Source organism: Pongo abelii, chromosome 7 (genome assembly GCF_028885655.2).
Source record: "Pongo abelii isolate AG06213 chromosome 7, NHGRI_mPonAbe1-v2.0_pri, whole genome shotgun sequence".
In the NCBI taxonomy this organism is placed as follows: domain Eukaryota; kingdom Metazoa; phylum Chordata; class Mammalia; order Primates; family Hominidae; genus Pongo; species Pongo abelii.
The window spans coordinates 19844048-19857295 of record NC_071992.2 but is presented as its reverse complement, the minus strand read 5'-3'; the positions used below and the strand labels follow the sequence as shown (position 1 = coordinate 19857295).

The 13248-nt window shown below is 41.4% G+C and overlaps 1 protein-coding gene and 1 pseudogene across 2 annotated transcripts in view; both read left to right on the top strand.

Moving 5' to 3' along the window:
* The first annotated feature begins 597 nt into the window (after positions 1–597).
* LOC100938181 (BRCA1-A complex subunit Abraxas 1-like) lies at positions 598–2050 on the top strand (annotated as a pseudogene).
* Positions 2051–6358: 4308 nt separating this feature from the next.
* The window catches only part of ASAH1 (N-acylsphingosine amidohydrolase 1), a 28177-nt gene continuing 21287 nt past the window's right edge, over positions 6359–13248 (top strand). Inside the window, 1 exon segment of one of the 2 annotated variants that reach the window (NM_001131302.1) lies at positions 6359–6472. In NM_001131302.1, the coding sequence (NP_001124774.1) occupies positions 6395–6472 (78 nt within the window). In that variant the 5' untranslated portion in view covers positions 6359–6394. 2 annotated transcript variants of the gene reach the window in all.

The following is a 13248-nucleotide window of genomic DNA, read 5'->3' as shown; positions in this document are numbered from 1 at the left end:
GACCCAGTTTCTTTCCATCTTTCCACTGTGTAGTCCACAGTATCAATTTCATCTTAGGCGGCTCCCTTCAGGTTTATAGCATGCATGCCAGCAGCAATGGGGATTCCTAGCTTCCTCTTTCATATTAGAAGAGAGAAGACAAGGCCAAGCATGGTGGCTCACGCCTGTAACCCCAGCACTTTGGGAGGCTGAGGCGGGTGGATCACCTGAGGTCAGGAGTTCGAGACCAGCCTGGCTGACATGGTGAAACCTCGTCTCTACTAAAAATACAAAAAATTAGCTGGGCGTGGTGGTGGGCGCCTGTAATCTCAGCTACCTGGGAGGCTGAGGCAGGAGAATTGCTTGAATCTGGGAGGCAGAGGTTGCAGTGAGCCAAGATTGGGCCACCTCACTCCAGCCTGGGCAACAGAGCTAGACTCCATCTCAAAAAATTTAAAAAAAAAAACAAAGAATAGCATTACTGATTCCCAAATGGATGATGTTGAAGTTGTTTATACAATTGACATTCAGAAATATATTCCATGCTATCAGTTTTTTAGTTTTTATAATTCTTCAGGTGAAGTAAATGAGCAAGCATTACTGATTCCCAAATGGATGATGTTGAAGTTGTTTATACAACTGACATTCAGAAATATATTCCATGCTATCAGTTTTTTAGTTTTTATAATTCTTCAGGTGAAGTAAATGAGCAAGCACTGAAGAAAATATTATCAAATTCACAAAGAATGTGGTAGGTTGGTACAAATTCCGTCGTCATTCAGATCAGATCATGACATTTAGAGACAGGCTGCTTCACAAAAGCTTGCAGGAGCATTTTTCAAACCAAGACCTTGTTTTTCTGCTATGAACACCAAGTATAATAACAGAAAGCCGCTCTACTCATTGACTGGAACATGCCTTATATAAACCTCGAAAAGGACTTTTTCACAGGGTACCTTTAGTGGTTGCCAATCTGGGCATGTCTGAACAACTAGGTTATAAAACTGTATCAGGTTCCTGTATGTCCACTGGTTTTAGCTGAGCTGTACAAACATACAGCTCTAAATTTTTTGAAGAAGATGGATCCTTAAAGGAGGTACATAAGATAAATGAAATGTATGCTTCATTGTAAGAGGAATTAAAGAGTATATGCAAAAAAGTGGAAGACAGTGAACAAGCAGTAGATGAACTAGTAAAGGATGTAAACAGATTAAAACGAGAAATTGAAAAAAGGAGATGAGCCCAGATTCCGGCAGCACGAGAGAAGAGCATCCAAAAAAGACCCTCAGGAGAACATTTTTCTTTGTCAAGAATTATGGACCTTTTTTCCAGATTCTGAATTTCTTCATTCATGTGTTATGTCTTTAAAAAAATAGACATGTTTCTAAAGGTAGCTCTAACAACCACCACCATCTCGATGTAGTAGACAATCTGACCTTAATGGTAGAAAACACTGACATTCCTGAAGCTAGTCCAGCTAGTACACCACAAATGGTTAAGCATAAAACCTTAGACTTAGCTGACAGATGGCAATTCAAGAGATGACGGCGGGCGGATCACGAGGTCAGGAGATCGAGACCATCCTGGCTAACACAGTGAAACCCCATCTCTAATACAAAAAAATTGGCTGGGCGCGGCGGCTCACGACTATAATCCCAGCACTTTGGGAGGCCGAGGTGGGCGGATCAGGAGGTCAGGAGATAGAGACCATCCTGGCTAACATGGTGAAACCCTGTCTCTATTAAAATACAAAAAATTAGCCGGACATGGTGGCAGATGCCTGTAGTCCCAGCTGCTTGGGAGGCTGAGGCAGGAGAATGGTGTGAACCCAGAAGGTGGAGCTTGCAGTGAGCTGAGATCACAGCCTGGGCTACAGAGGAATACTTCGACTCAAAAAAAAAAAAAAAAAAAAGAGTGATCACGGCTGTTAGACACACAAGACAAACCATCTAAAACAGGTACTGATAGTAGTAACCAATAAAAAAGCATCCAAAATAAGCAGCCCAGAAACAGATGAAGAGATAGAAAAGGTGAAGGTTTTGGTGAATACTCACGGTCACCTACATCTTGATCCTTTTAACCTTAAAAGGAGATTTTTTTTAATTTGGCTGATGGGTAAAGCCAAACATTTCCATTGTTTTACTAGGTTGAGCTACTTGCAGTAATACAGGTAAGTTCATTTGTTTTTACTATGTTCACCTGTTTGCAGTAATCCACAGATAAGTCTTAGTGCATTTATTTTACAAAGTACTTTTTCAAATATCAGATGCTTTTATTTCCAAACCTTTTTTCACCTTTCAATAAGATGTTGAGGGAAAGGCTTACACACATTCTTTAGAATTGGAAAAGTGAGGCCAGGCACAGTGGCTCACAGCTGTAATCCCAGCACTTAGGGAAGACAAGGCAGGATTGATTGAGGCCAGGAGTTAGAGACCAGCCTGGGCAACATGGTGAGACCCATCTGTATTAAAAAAGAAAAGTATTAGAAAAGCTAGAATAGCCTTATTTTCGCAATGTGGAAATAAATTTATATGAAATTTATCTGCGTCATTAAAATTATCCTTAAGTGATAATTTTTTAGATGTACATTATGGCTAGAGTTGCCAGATAAAATGCTGGATCTCACGCAGTACATTTGCAAAACATGATCTAAAATTTAAATTTGTCCTACATTTGTACTTGCTAAATCTGGCAGCCTTAATTATTACACAACTATAATGCAACACAAACAGTAATCTCTCCCCTAGTTTAGAGTCCTTTGCACGAAATTTAGCAAATCCTTAATTTTGAGTACAGTACAAGCCTGGTAGTCCAGTGTGTTTGGGATAGGCTGGTGGAACTCAGAACTGATACATATATACATACATGTCTATCATATTCAATGTCTATTAGGTGTAAATCATCTTTTTATGTAAAAGACACTACTGGTTTGAGGATAGACTTGTCTAGGAATATTTTGTCCTCCTGTGACAGCATCACTATGCATCCCAATGTAACATTCCTACAAAGGGAAGATCTCTTAACCAGGCATACTTAAATTTGCTAGTTAGAAAACCATTCTGAGCAGTTTTAACTCCACTCAGTTGAATGGTGTATTACATTGTATGAGCTATTTGTGGACCAGATATTAATGACAATCACACAGAACCACTTCTATTCAACATATGTAAAATGTGATGAGTGTTAACATTTTAAATAAGCGATCTGCTTAATGAACATTGATTGGTATGAAGGGGAAGTGTCATTCTTTACCTCACTCCAGAAACACTTTTCTATCCAAAGGTTGGTTTAAGTCAGTATTGGCATCATATGACCACTTACTATAAAATAAGTTTACTGGTGGTAATGTGATAGAATTTATTCCCTATATCTGATGTTATAAACTTTAGGGTCCCTGAAATATGCAGGATCCTTGTATGTAACTGGCATAAACCCTATAAAGAGATAATTAAAGTTCTTGACAAAGCATAATGAGCAAAATTTCAGCTAGCTCAATTCAGTTGTTGAGGTGCTCTTTCTTACCCATTATTTGAGCTCTCTTAATTGCTTTTGTGATTTGTTTCTTCCCACAAAGACCTGTAAACTAAAAAGCTTCCTTATTCATAAAAAAGTCCATTTTTAAAGTTAAAAAAATGTTTATTTCTCAAACTGAAACATTATTTATCTATCTCTTGACCTTTTAGTACACATTTTTGTGTATTCGGTTTTACTAAATCAAGTCAAACCTGTTCCAGGTAATGTGATGTTATACATGATAGGTTTCATTTAGGTTGGGGTGGCTAAGTTGCAATACTTTTAAATCAAGGCTCCACCTCAGGAACCTAGGAATGTTAGGTAGGAGATTAGGAAGTCCACAGCTTGCCAAGAACTTCAGCTATTCCATAAACAATCTGATTATGTATCCCGACTCTTGCACGCTAAACAGGTTATCCAAGTCTTGATGCTTTTGTGCAGTATGAACCACCCTTTCCGTGGACATAATCATGCATTTGTACATTTAAATACCATTTTCTATGAACAGATCAGTATGCCAAAAACCACTGCAAAGTCCCCTACACACACCTTGCCTTGACTTTCTGTACATTTCTAGTATTAAAGAATGGTGTAGGCAAAATAAAAAAAGATATATGTGTAAGAAAAAAAAGACATGCATGAAATGGTTTAATTTTAGGGAAGTAGATTTACATTTTATCTGAAAAGAGTATCAATAATATATAATAGACCTTTGAAAGTTAGATGCATAGTTCTACGAAAGTGGTGCCTAAGAATAGTATGTCAGTTGACAAATTTTTTCCATAAAGAATCTGATTTTGCTAGACTACCTAATCACCAATTAACATCCTCCAGTAGGGAAAAAAATATGCTTGGTGACATGTTTAAATCGCTCTCAAGAGTACTGAAGATGAACGATCTTCCAATCAAGTAGCTATTTGATTCAGTAATAACAACTAAAAGATGGGAATCCTCTTCTTGGCACACTTATTTTAAGCTCCAAGGTAATTCCATAGATTCAACATTTAACACGTATATTCAATATTACACATTTTTTTCTGTAGTGAAATGGGTCTGAATGCCTTACAGAATTTGCCCTGCTCTCCTTAACTAAATACTTTATCTATTAATACTTCTTTCTTCTTTTCCCCTTGTTCTTTCTGTGCCAGACCCACACACGTCTGCTGTAACTGAACATGCCAGGCACATTCTCCATTTAAAGCCTTTTAACAGCTGCTGTCTCTGCCTAGAATACTCTTACTTGGGCACACACAAAACTAGCTTCCTGGCCTCCCTCAAATGTCTGCTCAAACTTCACCTCCTTAATCATATCTGTCCCTCTTATTTAAAATTGTGACTCTACCACTTCAGATCTCCACACTTGATGCCCCTGGCCTCCCTTTTTCTCCACAGCATTTATCACTAACATCCCATGTAATTTTCTTAGGTATTATGTTTATTGCCCATTTCTCACCTAGAACATAAGCCTCGGGGTGGAAGAAGTCTGTCTTTTTGTTGTTGTTCACTGCTTATCCCCAGTGTCAGGAGACATGCTTGGCACATTGTAGGTCCGCAGTAAAGATTTTTTGAATTCATAACGAATATTTCTACCATCTGCTAGCTTACTGTTCATGCAGGAGCTCAAATGTGCTTTAAGCATGTGGTATGTTTCAAAAGTCAAACTTCCTCAAGGAGAACACTGTCATCTTCTCCTTTAAAAAAAAAAATAGGAAAAAAAAGCAAAACAAAACATCACCTTCTCATTTCCCCACCTCCAACAAAAAGAGTGTTGAGTTTTCTAAAGAAATAATACAAATGGATAAAACTGCAATTTGTTGTCCTTTCTCTCACATGCAAAAAAAAAAAAAAGAAAAAAAGAAAAGAAAAGAAAAAGAAAAAATACACTGAGATTTCGGCAGCGTGCTGAGCTTCATCAAAGCATTAAAACTATGCTGCTTGAGGCGTCAGAGGCTCAACCAGGAAGTGCAACCCAGAGGGCAGGATTTCCTGCTGGACTTTGAAATCCAACCCGGTCACCTACCCGCGCGACTGTGTCCACGGATGGCACGAAAGCCAAGCGAGTCCCCCTGCCGAGCTACTCGCGTCCGCCTCCTCCAAAGCTGAGCTCTGCTCCGCCCACCTGAGTCCTTCGCCAGTTAGGAGGAAACACAGCCGCTTAAAGAACGGCTGCATCAGGCTAGGAGACAAAGCTCGCGGGTCCCACCGGGCCGCCTACCCAAGTCTAAGCGCGCTTTTCACCGAGGCCTCAATTCTGGGATTTGGCAGCTTTGCTGTGAAAGCCCAAGTGGGTAACCAACAGCCTGGAGGACCCGTGTGGATTCGATTCTCTCTCACTCCTCGGCCACTCAACTGCTCCTTGTCCCTGACCCCGCGGTGGGGATGAATAACTCAACTCATTTCGGGCCGCTTTCCTCAGAGGGCAAAGATGGGTCAGGGTGGGACGTTACATTGGTGTTGAGACTCTTTGGATCCGTTTCGTGGGTACCGAGGACGCCTGGTTACGCGGGACAGACTGCACCCGCCTGTTAGAGGCGCCCCAGCGAGGCGGTTCGGGTGAAGCTCCCGGCCCCACCCACGGGGCGGGGCTCCGGCTCGGTCCGACCATTGCCCGCGGTGGGGGAGGGGGATGGATCACGCCACGCGCCAAAGGCGAGCGCGACTCTCCTTCTGCGGGTAGCCTGGAAGGCTCTCTCTCTTTCTCTACGCCACCCTTTTCATGGCACTGAAAAGCCCCGTCCTTTCCTCCCAGTCCCGCCTCCTCCGAGCGCTCCCCCCACTGCCTGGAATGGTGCGGTCCCAGGTCGCGGGTCACGCGACGGAGGGGGGCGTGGCCTGCCCCCGGCCCAGCCGGCTTTTCTCTGCCTCTGCTGGAGTCCGGGGAGTGGCGTTGGCTGCTGGAGCGATGCTGGGCCGGAGTCGCGTCGCTTTAGTCCTCCTGGCTGCCGCCGTCAGCTGTGCCGTCGCGCAGCACGCGCCGCCGGTGAGTGAGCTTGAGCCGAGGCGCGGAGAGGGGCGTGCAGGTGCGGGCGCGGATGGAGGCGCAGGTGTGGCGGCGCGAGTGGGTACAAGGAACACCTCGTGCTGGGCAGCGTCTTTAAGGGGGTCTGTGGTTTCATGCACAGGGGTGTGGGTGCAGAGCGGGCTGGCGAACCCCGTCCTCGGTAGATTCGGTGCTATCTGCAACTAGAACACCTTTAAAGGAAATCCTAATCTCTGCAGGATACCTGGGTGTGATTCGCACATTCTCAAATTTGAGTGAGTGAACTTGAATAACCAGTTCCAGGCTGGTTACATTTTGAAGTGTTTAAATAAAATAAACACTTCAAATAAAACATTTCAAAATAAAACATTTTGAAGTGTTTAAATAAAATGTTCCGGTGGACTTGTGTGCATTACTCAATCAAGGACAGACTGCCTGATGGTCAGGTGCTTTCTCCCGAAGAAGTTCAGGAGCTCAGCTCAGGATACTGCAGGGCCCTGGGAAACGCTGAGTGGTCCCAAGCCTGGGCGGTGCGAGCAGCCCAGAGCAGGCCCCAGAGGGCCCCCTGTGGCCTTTTGCACCCAAGTCATGGGATCGCCTGTCCCGTGGCTCTTTCCCACGAGCAAGTCACAGGGCTACGGACTTCCTAACTGCAAGAGACAGTGAGGGACGAGCGTGACTCTTTCATTTTATAGAAGAGGAAGTAGACCTAGAGTGAGAAAATACTTAGCCAGAGGTTACACTATTGTTTACTGAACATGCGTAACGCCTGAGCCTCTTGACGCCCAGTACTCTTTCATAATTCATTTCTTTATAAAGCAATCAGACTGCGTTTGTCTTTGCCAACAGATCGGATAAGTAGGAACCTGGCGCGTCTGGCCTGAGGCTAGATAGTGATGGTCTTGAATAGTTTAGGTAGGTTATTGAAAGTGGAAGCAAGATGTACATTCTCTTCTTTTACACTTGTAAGGAGAAATTCTTTAAAATCATGGTGGGATATGATTTAGCCATTAAAATTGATATAATGTTCAGCAGATAAAAGTAGAATCCAGAGTAGTATATACAGTTTTTCCTGTAATGGGAAAATACACAGAAGATATATGTGGACACTATTGAAAGGCCTTAAAATAAAATTGCTCTATTGTGGGTAGGGAATTAATTTGCTTGAGGGTAGTTGGTATTTTGGGAATTCTGAAAGAATTTGATACTTTGATACTGTCAGGCCCTTCATTCAAAGACCACCAGGAACACACCATGAGCTGAACAAATTGGGTTTAGTGTTCTTTGAGGCAAAGGAGAACACACACCATGAGTGACGGTAGGTTATAGAAAAAAACCCGTTACAGAATTTGAACTTTGGTTGCATGATTTGGGGTAAGACTGAGGAACCGGGCTTTGCTGTAGATAGAATGCTGTTAGAAGGTGGGGCAATTCTATGACTGAGTAAAGAAGGAACAGCCATTCTGTTTAGCAAGAGAAGGGGATGTTTGGTGTTTTGTGCGTTGCAGGTGCCCTTGTTTTTGTCTGTTCTTAGACAAAATCCTCAAGTGGCATTGCTTTGTCTTATGGTGTCATGTCTCAGAATAATCTTATCCGAGGTAGGTATCTGTGAGATTGTTGATGTCCAGGAGGAAAACAGAGCTTACCTGGCTGTGAGTGTCAGATCGGCTTGTAATAATATTGAAGGATAGCTATGGGACTCAGAGCAGTTTCAGGTGTTGGAGGCTGTTTTTTCTTCTTTCTCCATAGCTTTATTTATTCTAGCAAAAGTATTTTGATAGCTATTTTCAGAAGAAGAATCAACAACCTCTCAATGGATATAATAGTTCTTATCTAGAACAGCGATTATCAAAGTCTAGTCTGGCCACTGGTGTCAGTTTGGGAAGCTGTTTTCACAGGTTTTCAGTGAAACTGGAAAAATAAGAATGCAAAACTAAAATTATTAATTTAGAATGTTAATCTTTAGTCTGACTGTATGGACTTCAAGTTTTCATTGTTGCTAACATGTTCTTAAAAATTAACGGCAGAGGTAGATGTTATGTGCATGGAATTTGTTTTGTTTTAACGTCTCCATTTGGCAGAATAAAAATTTGGACCGTCCTGTACCAAGGCCTCATTAATTTTTTTTACTGGCCTGGAAAATCCTGGGATCCATGGACTGGAGGACCTTCAGAACCTTACAGAAGTTCAGTGACTTCATTCTCTGAGAAGAATAAGCAGTTTTTCAGTTGGAGTCATTATATAATAAACTAGAGCCTCATGGTAACAAAAGATATTTCAAAAGTACTTTCTATAAATATTAATAATGAGAACCAGCTTTAAATTGGAAACAAGTCGGTTGATTTAGAACATCTGTAAGGATTTTTTGTGTGTTTGTTTTTGAGGCTTTTCACAATATTAATGTGTTAAGGTCCTCCTGAGTTATTCTTCATTATTGAATTTTTTAGGAGTCTATTAAGAGATGGTGGTGAAGACAGTGGCACAAGAAATGTCTGGAGAGATAGCGCCAGATGACATCATCCAGGGTTCTGTAGACTCTTATTAAGGATTCAGAAATTTATCCTAAAAAATGGGAGGATCTGGAACCAGCCAATGGGAGGCCATTAGATAGTTTTAGACAAGATAACATTTTTACTTTAAAAAGATGAGTCTGGATTGGAGGGCAGCAAGGGTAGATATGAGGAGACTAGTCCAGAAAATAAAACAGGGTGCATTGAAGGATGTGGCACCAGGGGTGAGGGAGAGAAGTAGATGTTCTAGAAAAAAATCAGGAGGGTGAATGAGCTGAAGGAATCATTGGGTGAGGATGAGGGAGTGAGGTGTCAGCGTGACCTACACATTGCTGAAGTGCTTCGCTGGGCGAATGGTGGCATCAGTTCCAGGGAACATGGGGAGGGGAAAGCTTGGGGGCTAAAGAATGAGGATCATTTTCATTTGGGGTATATGTTAAATTTCAGGTGGCAGAGAGACATCCAGCAGGCCACTCGGACTGGCACTCAGAAGAGAGACACTAAGAGTCACTGGCATAATGATATTATATTTGAAGCCCTTGGAGCAGATGAACTCACCTAGAAATAGGATAGAGAAAGAGAAGAAAAGAGAACTAGGCAAAGGCTAAGTAACTTGCACATGTATGTGTCAAGAAGAGGAGAAATTGCCAAAGTTAAAACAGGACAGGCCGGGCGCGGTGGCTCATGCCTGTAATCCCAGCACTTTGGGAGGCCAAAGTGGGCAGATCATGTGAGGTCAGGAGTTTGAGACTAGCCTGGCCAACATGGAGAAACCCTGTCTCTACTAAAAATACAAAAATTAGCTGGGCATACTGGCTCACGCCTGTAGTCCCAGCTACTCAGGAGGCTGAGGCGGGAGAATTGCTTGAACCTGGGAGGGAGAGGTTGCAGTGAGCCAAGATCGTGCCATTGCACTCCAGCCTGGGCAATGAGCGAAACTTCGTCACAGAAAACAAAAACAAAAAAACAGGAGAGTAAGTGGAACAGGAAGCTCAGGGAAGAGACTGGGACAGGTTAACTATGTTGAATATTATTGAGATGTCAGTAGTATTATGATGTTGGGCAACTGGAGGTCATTGGTCACCTCGGCTAGAGCAGTGTTGGGGGCAGAAAATAGCTTGCAGTAGGCTAAGGGTGATTGGCAGGAAAGGAACTAGAGGGGAGAGATGGCTGCTCTGCGTAATAAGTCTGACCCACTTCATAAGATGTGCGAAGATGAAACATAATGGCTTAGTAATTAATTGCCGAAGTAAACTTGTCAACTCATTTTTATGCATCAGCTTCTCATACAAGTTAACAGCATATGTCAACATTGTTGACATTAGCTATTGAATCAGCTTTAGCAATAATTTTCACGCAGTTGCCAGAAATCTCATAGACCCCGTCTGGCCTAGGAATGTATTGCACTTCATCCGCTTTTCCCTACTTCTCCCAAAGAAGGAACACACAGGTGTAATCCATTCACTTATTCAACAAATACTGCTTGCCTACTATGTGCCAGACTCCTAAATGCTGGGAATGCGTCAGCCAATGAGATAGATGAGGTCCTTCCTCTCATGGAGGGTTTATTCACATTCCTTTGACCTAAGTATCAGTAGCGTATTAGGATGCCATCCCATCAAAGCCCAGAAGACAAGTGAAAACATTTTCAAGCTTATGTGAATTGTTATACACGTGAGAAACATGCCTGTTTGTATTCAGTGTTTCTGCTGAGTTGTACATGAGAGGACATTATAGGAAAAACTTGTCTGCAAAATAGTTGTTGATGAATTCAAGAATTGAATGAATGAAAAATTGTCTTGCTAGAGTTGTTTGGCTTCTGATGGGTATGAACACTGACATGAGGTATGTAATCTTAGATTATCTTTCATTGTCTCTTTCTCAGTATTTCAATAAGACAAGCACACAAGGGCTTTCTGGACTTTTAAAATTCATTATTCGAAGCATACATTATTTCATTGAGGGTCTCCTAATTCTTTCGGGCTCAAATATTTTAAGGAACTGTACAGGTTATGCCATTTTTTAAGGTTATGGAGCTTTCATTGAAACCTTAATAATGTTCTCTTTATATTTTTGTTTTTTGTAGAATGTTATGTTCAGTAGCTCTGTAATTAATTTCTCTTAATGAATGGGGAGGACATTCAAAGAGGCTTAAGTTTCTATCAAATAACCAGAAAAATTAGAGAATTTGCTAACCCAAGCAGTCTTTTAAAAGCACTTTCCAGAGTTTCTTTTTTTTTTTTTTTTTTTTGAGATGGAGTCTTGCTCTGTCTCCCAGGCTGGAATGCAGTGGCACTATCTCGTCTCACTGCAACTTCCACCTCCCGGGTTCAGGCGATTCTCCTACCTCAGCCTTCCGAGTACCTAGGATTACAGGCACATGCCACCCAGCTAATTTTTGCATTTTTAGTAGTGACAGGTTTCGCCATGTTGGCCAGGCTGGTCTTGAACTCCTGACCTCAGGTGATCCACCCACCTCAGCCTCCCAAAGTGCTGGAATTACAGGCATGAGCCACCATGCCTGGCCCAGAGAGTTTCAAATGCATTGAAATATCAGATTTTTACCACTTATCTTCACTCTTAGGAGACCACTGGGGGGCAGGGAGAAAGGTAGGGAAGGGCAGGGAGAGAGAGAGAAAGAGAGGTACTGTGGGGAGAGGGTTAGAGAGAATTGATTTTAAGTTGGATTTTGTTTCCTGTGATAGGGTGTAACATAGTATACCATCCAGACCACATAATCTCTCTTCCTATTATCTGTTTCTAATCTTTACCTATCATCTATTTAAGTTTTTACCTACCTTAATAGAGTTGTCTGTTATTAAACTGTGTATAAACTTGGGGATAGTAAGAAACTTTAAATAACATTAAATAAATTCATTATAATTCTGTTTTAGGGCTACTCCTGGGTTTTGAAGCTGTGTCTCCCTGTAGAATTATTTTTTGAGGGGCAGGAAGTAGCTCTTTTTTCTACCCTACCCCTAAAACTAAACTTTTTGCATAAATGACTTAGGCATTCATGCCATGTGAGCCCCTGAAATACTGTAGTCTCATAGCTGCTAACTTTCTTATTTTCTCTCACATTTATCCTATTTTCTTGCAGCCAGGTTCTATGCCAATTTCACGTTTGTTTATTGAAACCAAGAGTGGTTATCAACCTCAGACTCCCAGATGTATTGTTGCTAGCTTGCTCTTTAGTTCTTACCTCTGGGGCGGGTCACATTCTCTCCTAATACTAGACAGAGCATTTTCAAGTTTGCTCACAGTTGTCTAGTAAGAAATGTGCCTGTAATTTGATGTTTATTTTGGCTTTGGAACCCAGGGCGTGCAAATGTAATTATTAGGGAGGGATAGGAGTCATTACATTTCACTTAATTTGCCAAGTTGATTCTAGTGATCATCAGAAGCCCTGAACTAAGCGCAGATTATTCTGTTAGGAATTAAATTGAGGCATTGGTTTTATTATCTCTGTGGGAAGCTGTTTGATAGAGCAGGGAAAGCCATTGACTCTGATTCTGTCAACAGCTGTGTAACTTTCTGCAAGTCACTAATGGAGCAGGGTCTTACGTCCACAACATGATTATAAAATTAAGCATTTGGGTTAAGTACCCATCACAGTATTCCCAACTCATAGGAAAACAATGGTCAGATAAACAAGAAAATATAAAACGGAGTATCTCCTCACAGCAGAATTTATTTATGAATTTTACAAAGTAAAATTAAGCTGCAACCCAAATAAGTCTCTTAAGTAGCTCATTTATTAGCAAAATAAGGAAAGCCATTTACCAATGGTGGGTTTACTAAATTGTATTCAATTGTAGCAGCAGAAGTATTGTGTCCAGGGAAAATGAAATTATTTTATGTGTCATTAAATGAGAACCCTTTTCCTGGACTTTGGGAGGAACATCAATATCAATTAAAGAACAAGGCATGTGATTTTGAGTGATTTTTCTTGACTCTCAACATACCGATAACTGATCAGTTGTTGATATTTATTAGATGATCAGTGCCAAGTTTGAAGTGACTGAAGAGTTAGCCTCTGAATCATCTGTATAAAACAACTATAGGCATGGATGTTTTCAAAGAAGTTGAGAAAATAATGATTCAGTATAACCTGGAATGGAATCTGCTAAGATGTATAAAAATTGACAGTGGTAAAAATATTTGTGAGTAGAAAAAGGCTGAGTTGAGCAAACTCACAAAACTTGTGAACATGCAAGATGTTTAAAGCTCATGGTTATTTATTATAGTATTCCTTTTCAGATACTT